Source organism: Mastigoproctus giganteus, chromosome 13 (genome assembly GCF_048544385.1).
Source record: "Mastigoproctus giganteus isolate SK-2022 chromosome 13, ASM4854438v1, whole genome shotgun sequence".
Lineage (NCBI taxonomy): Eukaryota > Metazoa > Arthropoda > Arachnida > Uropygi > Thelyphonidae > Mastigoproctus > Mastigoproctus giganteus.
The window spans coordinates 9,255,177-9,269,704 of NC_143587.1; the positions used below are offsets into that span (position 1 = coordinate 9,255,177).

The window sequence follows — 14,528 nt, forward strand, 5'->3', positions numbered from 1 at the left end:
GAGATTAAAAGTCAGGGAATATAATAGAGATGTGATCTTGTCTAGAAATCTGAGTGTCGTCGAAGATGAGCGTGGAAGCAGAAGAATCCTTTTTGTGAAATATAAGACAGGACTGAGTTTTAGAAGGATTGAAATTATCTAAGTTATCTTTGCCCCTTTGGAGGATTACCTGGAGATCAGTATTTAAGGAATTGGTAGTGGATATTCAAGAAGTGAAGTGGAATCTGTTTGTGCAGGGCAGGGTTTGCCAAACTGGAAGGTAGAATTCAATGTGCCATCATCAGCAAAATTCTGGGTAGGATTTCGTGTTAATGGAAGGTCATTAATATACAAAGATAAAGGAACCACTAGGTGGCAGTGATCACAGTGTTACTGATGTGGGATTTACTTAAAGATATAATTGCCATCAGGGGTAAAGGAAAGGGTTTTTGCTTCCGTAAAGGTGAGTACAGCGGTCTCGGACAGTTTTTAAATTCTGTACAGTGGGATCAACTGACGATGTTACCAGTAGTAAATTCTGAGTGGGAAGCATTCAAGGAATTAATCATGGATGCTACTAAACGTTTCATACCTATTAAGAAATATTGTTCAAGGTTTAGGCCTAAATGGTTATCAAATGAACTAATGAGACTCGTAACAGAGAAGAAAAATGTATGGGATGCATATAAATTATCAGGCGACACAGAAGCCTATGGCAGATGGGCAGGTGAAGCCAGATTACGAGAAACCTTTGGCAAAGGATGCTAAGAAAAACAGCAAGGATTTCTTTACTTATATAAACTCGAAAGGGATGAATCTGATTGGTCCACTTGATATAGATGGTTTGACTGTTGATGATCCTGCTCAGATAGCAAACAAACTGAATGAGTATTTTGCATCTACATTCACACAAGAGGAGTTATTAAGGTTTGAAAATATCAGAAGGTTATCAAATTCCTCAATGCCAATGGGATTCTTCATCTTGCTCAAAATAATCACCTCAGAGGGCATAAATTCAAATTGAGGAAGGACGGATGTCGGATAGATGTGCGGAAATTTGCCTTTGGCCAGTGGGTGGTTGGTTGGTGGAACCGACTTCCGTCACTTGTTGTTGAAGTTGATAGCCTAAACAAATTTAAGGCTCAACTGGACAGGTATTTTGAACGAACGGAGGGGTGAAATGGGAGTGGTGTGTGTTTTTTTTTTTTTTTTTTTTTTTTGGCTGATGCTGAATAAGCTTGCTTTCTTGCATCATATGCCTCTACTAATGCTAATGCTAAATTGTAGCAGGGTGCTTAATGATTTTGTAATAACTGAGAGCAAAGTGGAGGAGAAATTGTTGAAGTTAAACATAAGAAAGGCACTGGGATGGATGGGATCTATCCAGTTATATTAAAGGAGGCAGCAAAGGAAGTAAGCAAACCCTTAGCCATAATTATGAGAGCATCCTTGAACTCAGGGGAGGTCCCCACGGACTGGAGATGTGCAAATGTATCCCCAATTCACAAAGGGGGATCGAAGGGTGATATGATTATTATTTATTTATTTATTTATTATCATTTTTATTAATTATTATTATTTATTTATTTATTATTATTTTTTATTAATTATTATTATTTATTTATTTATTTTTATTTTTATTAATTATTATTTAGTTATTTATTTATTTATTTTTATTAATTATTATTTAGTAATTTATTTATTTTATTTTTTTATTAATTATTATTATTTAGTTTATTTATTTTTTATTTTTATTTTTTTTATTAATTAATATTATTTAGTTATTTATTTATTTTTTTTATTAATTATTATTATTTAGTTAGTTATTTATTTTTTTTATTTTTATTTTTTTTATTAATTATTATTATTTAGTTTATTTATTTATTATTTTTTTTTTATCATTGTTTTTTTTTCTTTTTTTTTTTTTGGCTGGTGCAGCATAAGCCATAAGCTTTCTTGCACCATGCAGCCGTTACTAATACTAATGAGTAATTACAGACCAGTTAGTTTAACTTCTGTTCCGGGTAAAATAATGGAGTCACTGGTTAAAGATGCATTGCAGGATCATCTAGACAAGACTGCAGCAGTAATTCAGACACAGCATTGGTTTGTTAAGGGAAAGTCTTGTCTGACAAATTTGATAGGATATTATGATGTGGTTACAAAGGAACTGGATGCAAAAAATAATTTTGATATCATATATTTGGATTTCAGAAAAGCTTGGCGCCTCCGTAGCCAGGTGGGAAGGAGCAGCAGTGCATAGCACACGCTTCTTGATTAGACCGGGGTTCGAGCCCGTCACCACCAAATACGGAGAATGCGGAAAGGTCAGGGAATGACCACCGCATATCCCGGAGCAATATGGCCTTAGTTGCTAATGCTCCTAAAAACCAAATAACAAACAAACAAAAACAAACAAACAGAAAAGCTTTTCACACTGTTGCACATGGAAGACTATTGTACAAATTGGAGCAGAATGGTATTAAGGGTAAGTTGCTACAATGGATAAAAGGATGGTTGTGTGGGAGAAGACAGAGGGTGGTAATCAATGGGTCCTGCTCTTCGTGGACTAATGTTATTAGTGGAGTCCCACAGGGTTCGGTGTTGGGCCCACTGTTGTTTTGTATATTTATCAGTGATATTGATGAAGGTATATCAGGCTTAGTGTCGAAGTTTGCAGATGATACAAAGTTTGACAAGGTTGTTAATGACAGTAATGGCAGTGTGCTACTGCAACAGGATCTAGATAATTTGGGCGGATGGGCTAAGAAGTGGCAACTGAAGTTTAACCTTGACAAATGCAAAATACTGCATAGGTAGAAGTAACCCCAGAGAAACGTACCAACTCTCCGGTACTACACTTAAGGTGGTAGAAAATGAAAAAGACCTGGGAGTAATTGTGCAGTCAGATATGAAGTTTTCTGAGCAATGCAGACAGGCTGCCAGGGCAGGTCATGGGGTTTTGCCAATGATATATAGGAATTTTGCTAGCAGGGAAAAGGAGGTGATTGTCTCTCTGTATACAGCAATGGTCAGGCCACGCCTTGCGTACTACGTACAGGTCTGGAGGCCTCATTTTAGGAAGGATGTAGATTTGCTTGAGCGTGTACAGAGAAGGGCAACAAGATTGGTGAGGGGAATGAAGGGATCCTCTTACCAAGAGAGGCTTAAGTTCTGCAAATTGCAGTGGCTGGAGACTAGGCACCTGCGTGTTGATCTGATTGAGGTGTATAAGGCCTTGAATAGGTTGAGCACTCTGAATTGTGATGGGATCCTTCCACTTGTTCAGATTACGAACCTAAGGAGGCATAAATTCAAATTAAGAAAGGACAGATGTAGAATAGATGTGCGGAAATTTGTCTTTAGTCAGCGGGTGGTTAATTGCTGGAACAAACTTCCATCTGTCGTGGAAGTTGATCGGTTAAATAAATTTAAGGAGGAACTGGACAGGCATTTGGAGGGAATGGTGTGATTTTTTTTTTTTTTTTTTTTTGGCTGATGCTGCATAAGCTCCACTTGCTTTCTTGCATCACATGCCACTACTACAAGAGTCAAAGAGTGCAAGAAAGAGCTGAATCTTGGGGAACACCAGCATTAGTTTGAGAATTAAAAATGCATAGGGCCATCTATCATCACCTGCAGTGAGTGCTCATAGAGAAAACTGGATACCCTATTGCAAAAAGCAGTTGGCAAACCATAAGGTGGAAGCTTATTTAGAAGACCTTTTTGCCAAACATGAACGAAAGCCTTTGGAATGTCAAGAGGAACTGCTTTAGTTCACCAAACTTTTCTGTTGAATTTGTCCATAAATAGGTAAGTTAAGCCAATATATCACCAGCGGATTGACGCTGATGAAATCCATATTGGAGGCTGCTGAGACAATATGCTTTCTTGACCAGCTAATGTTGTCACACACTGAAATGAAAATTTAGAGAGAGTAAAATGAATAATATGTCCAATGAAGGATAAATAGAAATATCTGGTTTGAATAATAGATGAAGGAATTCATTGGCCCTGCCCTATCTTTTCCTGATGCTGCAAAGCACTCCCATGGGCACGGGAAGAACATTGTGTTTTGATAACCATAGTGTTTTGATTAACCTTCGTGACTCTTCTAAAGTCAGTTTTTCATTCACAGTTTATATAGTGGATGTCCAATTAATTTCTATTTATCCCCTCAACCCAGTTTGAATATGGTGGCAGTGGCCCCAACACAATGGCAACTAATAAGCAAACATTGGCCTGACTAGCGAAGCACTTGAAGGTGTGATAAAATGAAATTGAAAATGCGTGAACAGGATATAAATATCCAAAGACAGCACCTCTAGTGAGGACAAAATATGTGACATATCAAACATAAAGTAGTGAAGGTGAAACTATAGTTATAAAGCATGAATAGACAAAAATAAAATTAATTTTGTGAAAAAGGAACCAAGGGATACATACATAATTTAGAATATGTAAAAAATAACAGGAAAATAAAAGCATGTTAGGGTAGTAAAGTAAACTAAAACACCCAAAAGTGCCATTATATCAATGTCTGAAATAGTGAAGTTGCATTACACACACTAATATAAAAATATATAACTAATACAGTGTACATGGGAAATAGTAAAGTTTGGAGGGCATAACATGTGTTAGAATATTTGGGTTGAATGATTTTCAAAGTGCTATATTTGTTCTTCACCTGTTGGATTACATTTGGGCATCATTGGCAAAATTCCTTCTTCTTCTTCTATTCTTTCCATATATTTCCTCTTATTCTTCCTTGGACAGCCTTCATTTTTTCATTTTACTCTTTCTAAATTTTCATATTGGTATGCGACAGCATTAGCCAGTCGAGGAGACATATTATATCACTGGAGTTCCAGGGTACACTTCTGGAAGAATTTTCTTCCATTCATTCTAGTCTTTCATTTTTTGAAACCCTAAATCGCCCTAAATTATTCTGTTCTATTTAGGCAGACTTTATACTTTATTTTACTTTAAAATTTTGTTGTCACATTTTTTGTCAGTTCAGTGTCTATAAGAATATTTTTTGTATTTCGCTCCTGACTTCTAAGAAAAAAAAAAAGGGACATTATGAATCTGAGGTGTAGCTGTCATTGATTTCCCTTTGAAAAGATTGGCATCATTGGCAAAATTTCTTCTCCTCCTTCTATTCTTTCCATATATTTCCTTTTATTCTTCCTTGGACAGCCTTCATTTTTTTCATTTTACTCTTGATAAATTTTCATATTGGTATGCGACAGCATTAGCCAGTCAAGGAGGCATATTAAATCACTGGAGTTCCAGGGTACACTTCTGGAAGAATTATCTTCCATTCATTCTAGTCTTTCATTTTTTGAAACCCTAAATCGCCCTAAATTATTCTGTTCTATTTAGGTAGACTTTATACTTTATTTTACCTCTTTAAAATTTTGTTGTCACATTTTTTGTCAGGTCAGTGTCTATAAGAATATTTTTTGTATTTCACTCCTGACTTCTAAGAAAAAAAGAAAAGGGACAATATGAATCTGAGGTTTAGCTGTCATTGATTAGGTGCACACTACTTTTGTTAATTTTGGATATTTTCCGATTTCAAGGAATCAAAGACTGTTTTTCTTAAAGGTTTCGTCACAGCTGGAATTATGGGCAGAGGAACTGCAACATGGTGATATGCCTCATGATATACAGCAAGCTGAACAAATGTTACAGATTCATAGTGAGAGTGTCACTCATATGCAGCAAGCTACATATGATGTATTACAAAGAGGACAAGAATTATGTCAGGTATTGTTTCTACTTATTAAGTTGTGGGAAATATATGAAATACTTTGAAACATTGCCATGGCCAAAAATATGTTTATTTTACTAAATATATATGAAGATGCTAATTTTTGGAAACATAATTCACTTAAATCATTCATTATGTAAATTTTTTGGCAGCAATTTAGAGAAACTTATAAATGTAGTCACATGCGAATAGTTATTTATTTTTTCTCCTGTTTAGTAATGTTAAAAAAGATTGTAAAAATACAATATTTTAACATTATTACAATTATGCATTTAAACCTTATTAAAATATCACCTTCAAAATGGCAGTAATTATGCCATTTATAAAAAAATGTGAGAATCCCATGGCTGTAGAAGTTTATAACATGGTTGTTAATAGATATTTCTGGCAACTTTTTTGTGTCTTCAGACACCCTGTAGTATTATATCAGAAACATATAACTAATTAATAAAAGTCTGTAAGTACAGTAGAACATCGGTTATTTGGAATGTCAGTTTTCCTGAATAATTTGAAAGGCTGATTTTTCTTCTTTTTTAAAATTAATGGTAGTATTTGAGACAAATGTTTATTATGCTACGAGAGTACTTCTGTCTGTTTTTTTACGTCGTATACCTGGTGAAATGTTGGATTAGGACTAATGGGCTTTCTCGAAGACCATGAGTGATAGAGTTTAGTCATTCACTTTCTTGAACCCAATTTTCCATGACATACAGTGGATCCCCACTTTACAATATTAATTCGTTCCAGAAACACCATCATATCGTGAAAATATCGTAATGTGAACCCAATAATACCCTGTTTTTTGATAATTCGTTCCAAGTCCTCGGAATTTGAAATTTTTGCTATATAACTAAGCTATTTATCTCTGTAAAGGGTAATTTTTATAATAGAAATTGTATTAGTTTTATATCAAATACTGAATACTATATTTTCCGGTGTATACTATGCGCCTTTTATCTAAAAATAACTCGCTCTGAAATTGTGGTGCATCTTATACACCGGAATAAACAGTAGAGCATGATACAAATTAAAAAAAAAAAAAAAGAAAAGAGATAAAAAATGTTGATAGTGCCAGACATTTTTTACTTACCCCCCCCCCCCCCCCAAATGCTGTTTAAAATGAGAATTGATAACTATGAACATTAAAAAAACAAAAATCGTAATTTTCATTTAACTGACATTGGAAAAGCTGTGTCAATCTTGGTGTGGTGATGGAGCTGAAGAGAACCTTTTACCATCAAGATATCAGGGCAACCTTCAGGATCTGGTGTTCTAAAAATAACTCGCTCTGAAATTATGGTGTGTTTTATACACCGGAATAAACAGTAGACCATGATACAAATTTTAAAAAAAAAGAAAAAGAAAAGAGATTCTGATAATGCCACACATTTTTCCCTTCCTGCCTTTTTTACTTATTCCCTTTTGCTTATCGCTGCTTCTTGCTACTTATGGTATAAAAACTGTCCAAAATGGTTTGCTTTTGGTGCTTTCTCTGAAGTTTCTTGAAATAACTTAACACCTGATCTTTAAATTTGCAGGTCATCAGTTCAGTGGTTTCAATATCTGGGTTTTTTTCTTACTGTCCTCTTCACAGTATCCCACGCAGCAAACATGTCCTTAATTTCTTGAGTTGTTGCTACATGTTCCTCATCTCCACTGTCATACTCGCCCATCTGCTCTAATTCCTGGAGGTCCTCTGTTGTTAACTCCCTTCCGTGGTCCGCAGTTAACTCCTCCACATCTGCCGCATCAATCTCTAGAGCCAAGGACTCACCAAGAGTGATTATTTCCTGCTCTAGAACACCTTCAGCTTCAAATCCTTCAATATCATGGATGACTGAAGGCCATAAGTTCTTCCAGGCTGCAGTGAGGGACCTAGCAGAAACTTCATTCCAAGAACTGACAATCATTTTTACACAGTCTAATATGTTAAACCTGGTCTTCCAGAATTCCTTTAATGTGATGGCTCTGTCTCTTGAAGTCTCTTTAAAGCACTTCGCAAGCATCTTCTTTGTGTAAATTTTTTTTAAAGTTTGCAATCACTTGCTGATACATCAGCTGAAGCAGAGGGGTGGTATTGAGTGGGAGAAATTTGACAGTAATGAAGTTAAATTGCTCCTCCAGAAATCGAACAAGTTGGGGAATCAAGACCTGGAGCATTATCCAAAATTAACTGTGCCTTTAAAGGAAGTTTGTTTTTTTTTTTCTAAGTAACCTTTGACTGAAGGACAAAACACTTCAAATGCCCATTTATTGAAGAGGTGTCTTGTCACCCAGGCCTTCTTGTTACACCGCCAGAAGACACCCAACCTGCCTTTGATGACCTTTTTCTGTTTAAACACTCTGGGAGTTTGAGTGGTAAACCAACATTGGCTTAAGTTTAAAATTTCCACAGGCATTGGACCCCAATAGCAGAGTAAGCCTATCCTTCATAGGCTTATGATCAGGCAGCGTGGCCTCTTCTTTTGTGATGTATGTTTTCGTAGGCATTCTTTTCCAAAAGAGGCCTGTTTTGCCTGTATTAAAGGCTTCTTGAGGAAGGTAACCCTCCTCTCAACAAGCTCTTGAAACTCCACCTTAAAGTTTTCAGCTGCTTCCTGATCAGCACTGCAAGCCTCTCCATGCCTTATAACACTTTAATATTGCACCTTTTTCTAAAATGGTCAAATCAACCTTTGCTGGCTTTAAAGTCCCCATATTGTTATCACTAGCTGAAGGTGTTTAAGTCCTCAAAAATCTGCTTTGCATGTTCGCAAATGTATTGTCCGGGAACTTTATTGCCCTTCATTTCTTTCGCTTTTATTCACAGCAACAAAAGCCTTTCCATTTCTACAATCAGTTCTCTGCCTTTTTGGACTGTGTTAGATTTATCACTTACTTTTAACTTTATTTTTTTTAAGGTTTTCTTTTTGTTTCACTATGGTAAAAATGTTTGACTGTAAAAACCCATATTTGCGCTTGAACATGATAATGGTGCTGTAATTTTAGCACCATTATCATGTTTTTTCACTATTTCTTGTTTAATTTTAATTGAAATTTTCTTCTTGCTGCGCTCTTTTGGGGCCATATTATGCAATGTTGTACGTTCAAGAATTCAATACAGTAAATTTATGGAAAGTAAGCACAAAAATAATCACTTGAACTAAAGGATACAAAAACAAAACATGTACCCAACATGTTTACAAATGCTGCTATTGGCTGAGATAAAGGACCACGTGGTCCGGTCGGAGACAATCGTAAGCCATTGTAGAGCTAAATAAGTAGGCGCCAGTGATCACTGGTTAGTAGAATCAGCCGCTCAAATCATTAAAATGCACTACACTTTCATCGTTTGTTGCTATGTTTTGTTATAAGAATGAATTTTGAACACATTTGTGATATTTTTCTAAAGCACATTTCTGGAGATCACGACCATAAAATAATAAAAACAATTTGCACTTTCCAGTTAAATTGTTAGTGCAATCTATTAAAAACGGGTAGTAAACTCGATCTTATTGCATCATGTCATCCAAGTTTCTTGCGGCGACCGAAGGGAAAAAAAGAAAAAGTCGGTTGTCGCAAGAAACTTGGATGATTTAATGCAACCCGATGCACAAGGTCTGTTTTCTAATAATCTATCTTATTGCATTTGTGATAATACCGATAGCTGGAATTCTGTGGGTTTTTATCTTATTATGATGAAAAGTTTCGCCTTCACTGAAATCATATAAAAAACAAAAATAAATGTTGAGAATCTTCTTTTCATTCCTATTTTTTAAACTTCGTTTAATAGAATTAATTAATTAAAATAGAATGAAAATTCAATTTGCAAACATGATCAAAATGTCCCACGCTTACTACATATCGTGTAGTGAAAGGTCATGGAGAGTCCATTGTAAAGTGATTTGATCGTATAGTGAACCCATTGTAAAGTGTGGGTCCACTGTATTTGTTCTTTTCATTTCATATTATGTTTGCTTCAGCTCCAGTTTCGGTAAGAATAATATCGGCCTGAAACTGCAATTTATTATTTTTCTCAATTTTTTTACAGTAAACTGTGAACAAAAAGAAACAACACTGAAATGGGCAGAAAACCAGGAAGAATGTGATATAATCAAATTGATATTATAAAGGAACTTGAGAGATTTCACAGCCTAAAAAAAAAAAAAAAAAAAAAACCGTTACAAATGAAGCAAAAAATTATCGAACATTATTTAAAAAAATTACTTTAAAATTTTTTCCACGTCAGATTTGCAATAAAATACCTATCTGAATATACAGTACATACATATGTAAATGTGTGAATTTTTAATACATAAGTTGTTGACTATTTCATTCACTTCCTTCATCTTCTTGTTGACTATTTGATTCACTTCTTTCCTCTTCTTGTTGACTATTTTTAATTAAATAAATTCAGTTTTTTCCATGCTATTTAAAGTCTTGTAAATTTACCTTAATACATTATAACAGAATTTATTTAATTTTACTTTACGCTTGATTATCTGGAAAATTTTGCTATCTGGAAGAGGTTTGACTTTAATCATTCTGGATAACTGTCACTCTACTGGTTACTCTGCAACAACTGGTTTTTATGCACACTTGTTCTTAACTTAGTGAGAGTTTTTTTTTTTAATATATTTTAAGTTAGTGCAATTTTTTATATTATAAATTGTAGCACGGAATATTTTTAAAAGTGTGTTGTCGTATTATAATTAGAATTTTATTGAGTATATTGCTATAATTTTAGTTACTTGAGGATTAGTCTTTGTTTTTAAAAAGTAGGCAACTCATTGGTTACCTGGATAGAACTAGTTTTATAGAACTTTAATTAATTAATTAATTTTTTTTAAACAAAAAACAAAAACTAATCCTCAAGTAACTAAAATTATAGCAATATACTCAATATAATGCTAATTAAAAAAGCAAAGAAAACAAAATAAAAATAGCAAAATAAAATTGAGAGAGAGAGAGAGAGAGGTAGAAAGAAATCACCAAGAAAGAGAAGAATCATGATATCCAGCTCAGGACCTTAGGTGTGCCAAGCCTATACTAACCAGATGTGAGCCCCTGTATATTGTGTGTCTGGAAACTAGGCATCTATGTTTAAGTGTTTAAGGATTATAAATGGTTTTAAACTAAATTCTGATAGCATCCTGATCCTTTCTTGGACAATCCACATAATGGCACATAAATTGCACATGGTCCTTGAGGTTGTCACAGACATTCTCTCAGCTATGCCAGACAAGCTGTACTTGCTACCTGGAAGTCTATAACGCTGATGGAACTGATATTCAGGTGACACTCAAGTCAAGTGGACCCAATTTCGGGGAAGTCTGGACAGTCTGTGACAGCCATATCCTCTGCTTGCTCCTTCACGATGGTGGGACTGTTAGTAATCCTGGGTATAACCTCCATGCACAAGTATATGGTGGGTGACTACCCAGACTCTTCCATCATGCAGTATGGTTGATGACTTTTGAGGTTATGATGAACATCGTGGCGAAATCCAATATTCCTTACATTTCGAGGTTACAGCTCTAAAATGGTGTTCGCAGGCCAGCCGCTAGTTAGTACACCTGACCAAACCTATTCGTAACTCTCTAGGAGGCTTCCGGATCAGCTAGTGTATAATCTTGCTCCGTCTACTCTGCCAGATAGTGACTGGAGAGAGGCAGAGTAGTGTGTATGTGGGGAACATTGTCGAGGCCACGTTATGTCAAGGATCTGGTTATATACTTACCATGTGTACGCCATATCCAAAAATTTCATTACTTCATACAGCATGTCCCACCCACTTTTTCTTACCATTGAATACACCATGAATTGTCAAACTAATAGAGCAAGCTTATCTGCGAAAAGATCTAAACCTCCCAAACACTTCCTAATTCATTTCACAAATATACGTGGTCTCAATTCTAATCTCGGTGATGTCCATTTCCACTTGCAGTCTGCCAAACCCCATGTACTTTTTCTGACAGAATCTCAGTTGTTGGTTGATTCAACTACTGCTCATGTCAGATGCCCAAATTATTCCCTGTATGATTTCTTTCTCCTCAAAGGTGGTACTTGTGCATATGTCCGTTCTGATATTCACTGTCAGAGACTTTGGAATCTCCTCTCTTTGATCTTCTCTGGTTTAAAATCACTCTACATCATTGTGTCAAATTCATCTGTTTTCTCTACCATTTCTCCCAACTCTATTAATCACTTGGAGCTCTTTGACTTCCCCTCTTTGCAACTTGACTTTCTCCAGCCCAACTTTCCTAACAGTGAGGTAATTTTCCTTGGTGATTTTAATGTTCACAACTCCAGCTGGCTTCCGTTTTCTAGCCACACCGACCCAGCTGGTTGAGATGCTGAGGCTTTTGCAATTACTAATGACCTTGCACAGATTGTTCCTTTGCCTACAAGAATACCAGACAATCCTAATCATACAGCCAACACGCTTGATCTTTTTCTCACAAACAACCCTTCTAAGTACATGGTTGAAGTGAGAGGTCTTTTAGGCACTTCAGATCACAACTTGGTGATTGTCTCTTCTCCAATGGAACCTTTATCTCATGGCTGTTCCCAACCTTGTGTTGTTTGACATTACAAGAATGCAAAATGGGATGATACTCGAGATTTATTTTCTTCTTTTTCTTGGTCGGATTACTGTTTAAAAACTTCTGATGTCAACGTTTGCTCAGATCATGTCAGTGAAATTATTCTTGCACGAATATAATTCTTTATCCCAAACTCCACTTTAAAATATCACCCTTTTTTTAAACCTTGATTTTCCAATAAATGTGCTAAGGCCATTCAGGAGAAGAATGCTGAATATCGAAATTGGCTTGTTTCTAATTCTTTAGTTTCATTTTCTGCCTACTCCAAAGCTCGCAACAATTTTAAAGCAGTTGTTAATCAGTCCAAACTAGATTTTGAATAGGCTAAGAGTAGAAAACTTGCTTCTTGCCCTAATAGTAACTGAGCATTCTGGTCTCTTGCCAAAGCTATTGGCCCCAACTTTTGCCCATCTCTGCTCCCACCTCTGTCCAAACCAGATGGTTCTGTTTTCACTTCAGCCAATGATAAAGCTGACCTGCTAGCATCCCATTTTTCTTCCAACTCATGTATTAATGATCTTGGTAAAACTCCTCCCACCATTCCCGACACGCTCCATTCAATTCCTTCTGTGGTCTTCCGTCAAAAGGATGTCAGAAGGATTTTGACGAACCTTGATGCTAAGAAAGGTCCAGGTCCCAATGGTATTTCTCCACTTGTTCTCAAAACCTGTGCTCCTGAACTTACTCCTATTCTTTGCCGCCTTTTTTCACTTTCTTATTCCAAAGGTGTTTTTCCTTCTGCTTGGAAATTTGTTGATATCCAGCCAGTTCCTAAAAAGGGTGACAAATCCCTCCCATCCAGTTATCGTCCTATTGCAATTACATCTACTCTTTCTGGCACCTCCCTAGCCAGGTGGGCAGGAGCAGCAGTGAGTAGCACACGCTTCTTGATTAGACCGGGGTTCGAGCCTGTGCCCACCAAATACGGAGGATGTGGAAAGGTCAGGAAATGACCACCACATATCCCTGAAGCAATATGGCAATAAAAACCACATAACAACAACATCATCTACTCTTTCTAAAGTAATGGAGAAATCAATTAACCGCCAACTCTTAAACTACATAGAATCCTTCCGTCTGATCAATGATCACCAGGATGGATTCCGTCAGTGTCGATCCAATGGTGATATTCTGGCTTACGTTACCCATTTATAGACTAATTCAATGGAAAGGTTCGGTGAAACACAAGTAGTTGCTCTTGACATCTCAAAGGCTTTCGATCGTGTTTGGCATAAAGGTCTTCTAAACAAGCTTCCATCTTTTGGTTTTCCAACTGTTTTTAGTAATTGGTTATCCAGTTTTCTCTCTGATCGCTCACTAAGGGTGATGGTAGATGGCTCTCTGTCTTCTAACTTCTCCACTATTGCCGGTGTCCCCCAAGGTTCAGTTCTTTCCCCCACTCTTTTCCTCTTGCATATCAATGACCTTCTTCCATTGACTGGAAATCCTATCCATAGTTTTGCCGATGATAGCACATTGCATTCCACTTTCCATTTTGAGAAACCTTGCCCTGCTCAATCAGCTTCAACTTCTCGAAAATCTGCTACCAATTCCTTAAATGCCGATCTTCATGTAATTCTCCAGTGGGGGAAAGACAACTTAGTTGATTTCAACCCTTCTAAAACTCAGACTTGTCTTATATCTCGCAAAATGGATTCTTCTGCTCCTATGCTTATCTTTGGTGACACTCCGATTTCTAGGCAAAACGATATATCTCTTTCAGGGATTACCCCGACTTCTAATCTCTCTTGGCACAAGCACATTACAAATATTGCTTCCTCTGCATCTAAAAAACTTGGTTTTCTCTTTTTCTCTCTGCATTACTTTTCTTCCAAACAGCTGCTCACTCTGTATAAATTGCAAATCTGCCCTACCATGGAATATTGTTCCCACATCTGGGGTGGCGCCGCCAAAACCTCTCTCAGGCTTCTTGATTCCATTCAGAAGAGGTCAGTTAGGTTAATTAATGATTCATCTCTAACAAAGTCTCTCCACTCGCTGTCTCATAGATGTACTGTTTCTGCTGCATGCCTCTTCTATAGATATTTCCATGGGCACTGTTCTTCTCATTTGTCTTCTATAATTCCCGCTCTCTCTTTCAAAACAGTCCAAGCACGTGCTGCCACCATCCAACATTCATTTACTGTCCAACTTCAAACTCACAGAACCACTTTTCATCTTCCTCGTTT

General features: G+C 36.3%; 1 protein-coding gene across 3 annotated transcripts in view; it reads left to right on the forward strand.

Annotated features, from left to right (window-relative positions):
- Window positions 1-14,528, forward strand: part of trio (trio Rho guanine nucleotide exchange factor) — a 996,553-nt gene that overhangs the window by 459,817 nt on the left and 522,208 nt on the right. For 2 of the 3 annotated variants that reach the window (XM_090387950.1, XM_090387951.1), the window contains exon 18: window positions 5,590-5,751. The exons of the other annotated variant lie outside the window; for it this stretch is intronic. In XM_090387950.1, the coding sequence (XP_090244076.1) occupies window positions 5,590-5,751 (162 nt within the window). The remainder of the gene's footprint in view (window positions 1-5,589; window positions 5,752-14,528) is intronic. 3 annotated transcript variants of the gene reach the window in all.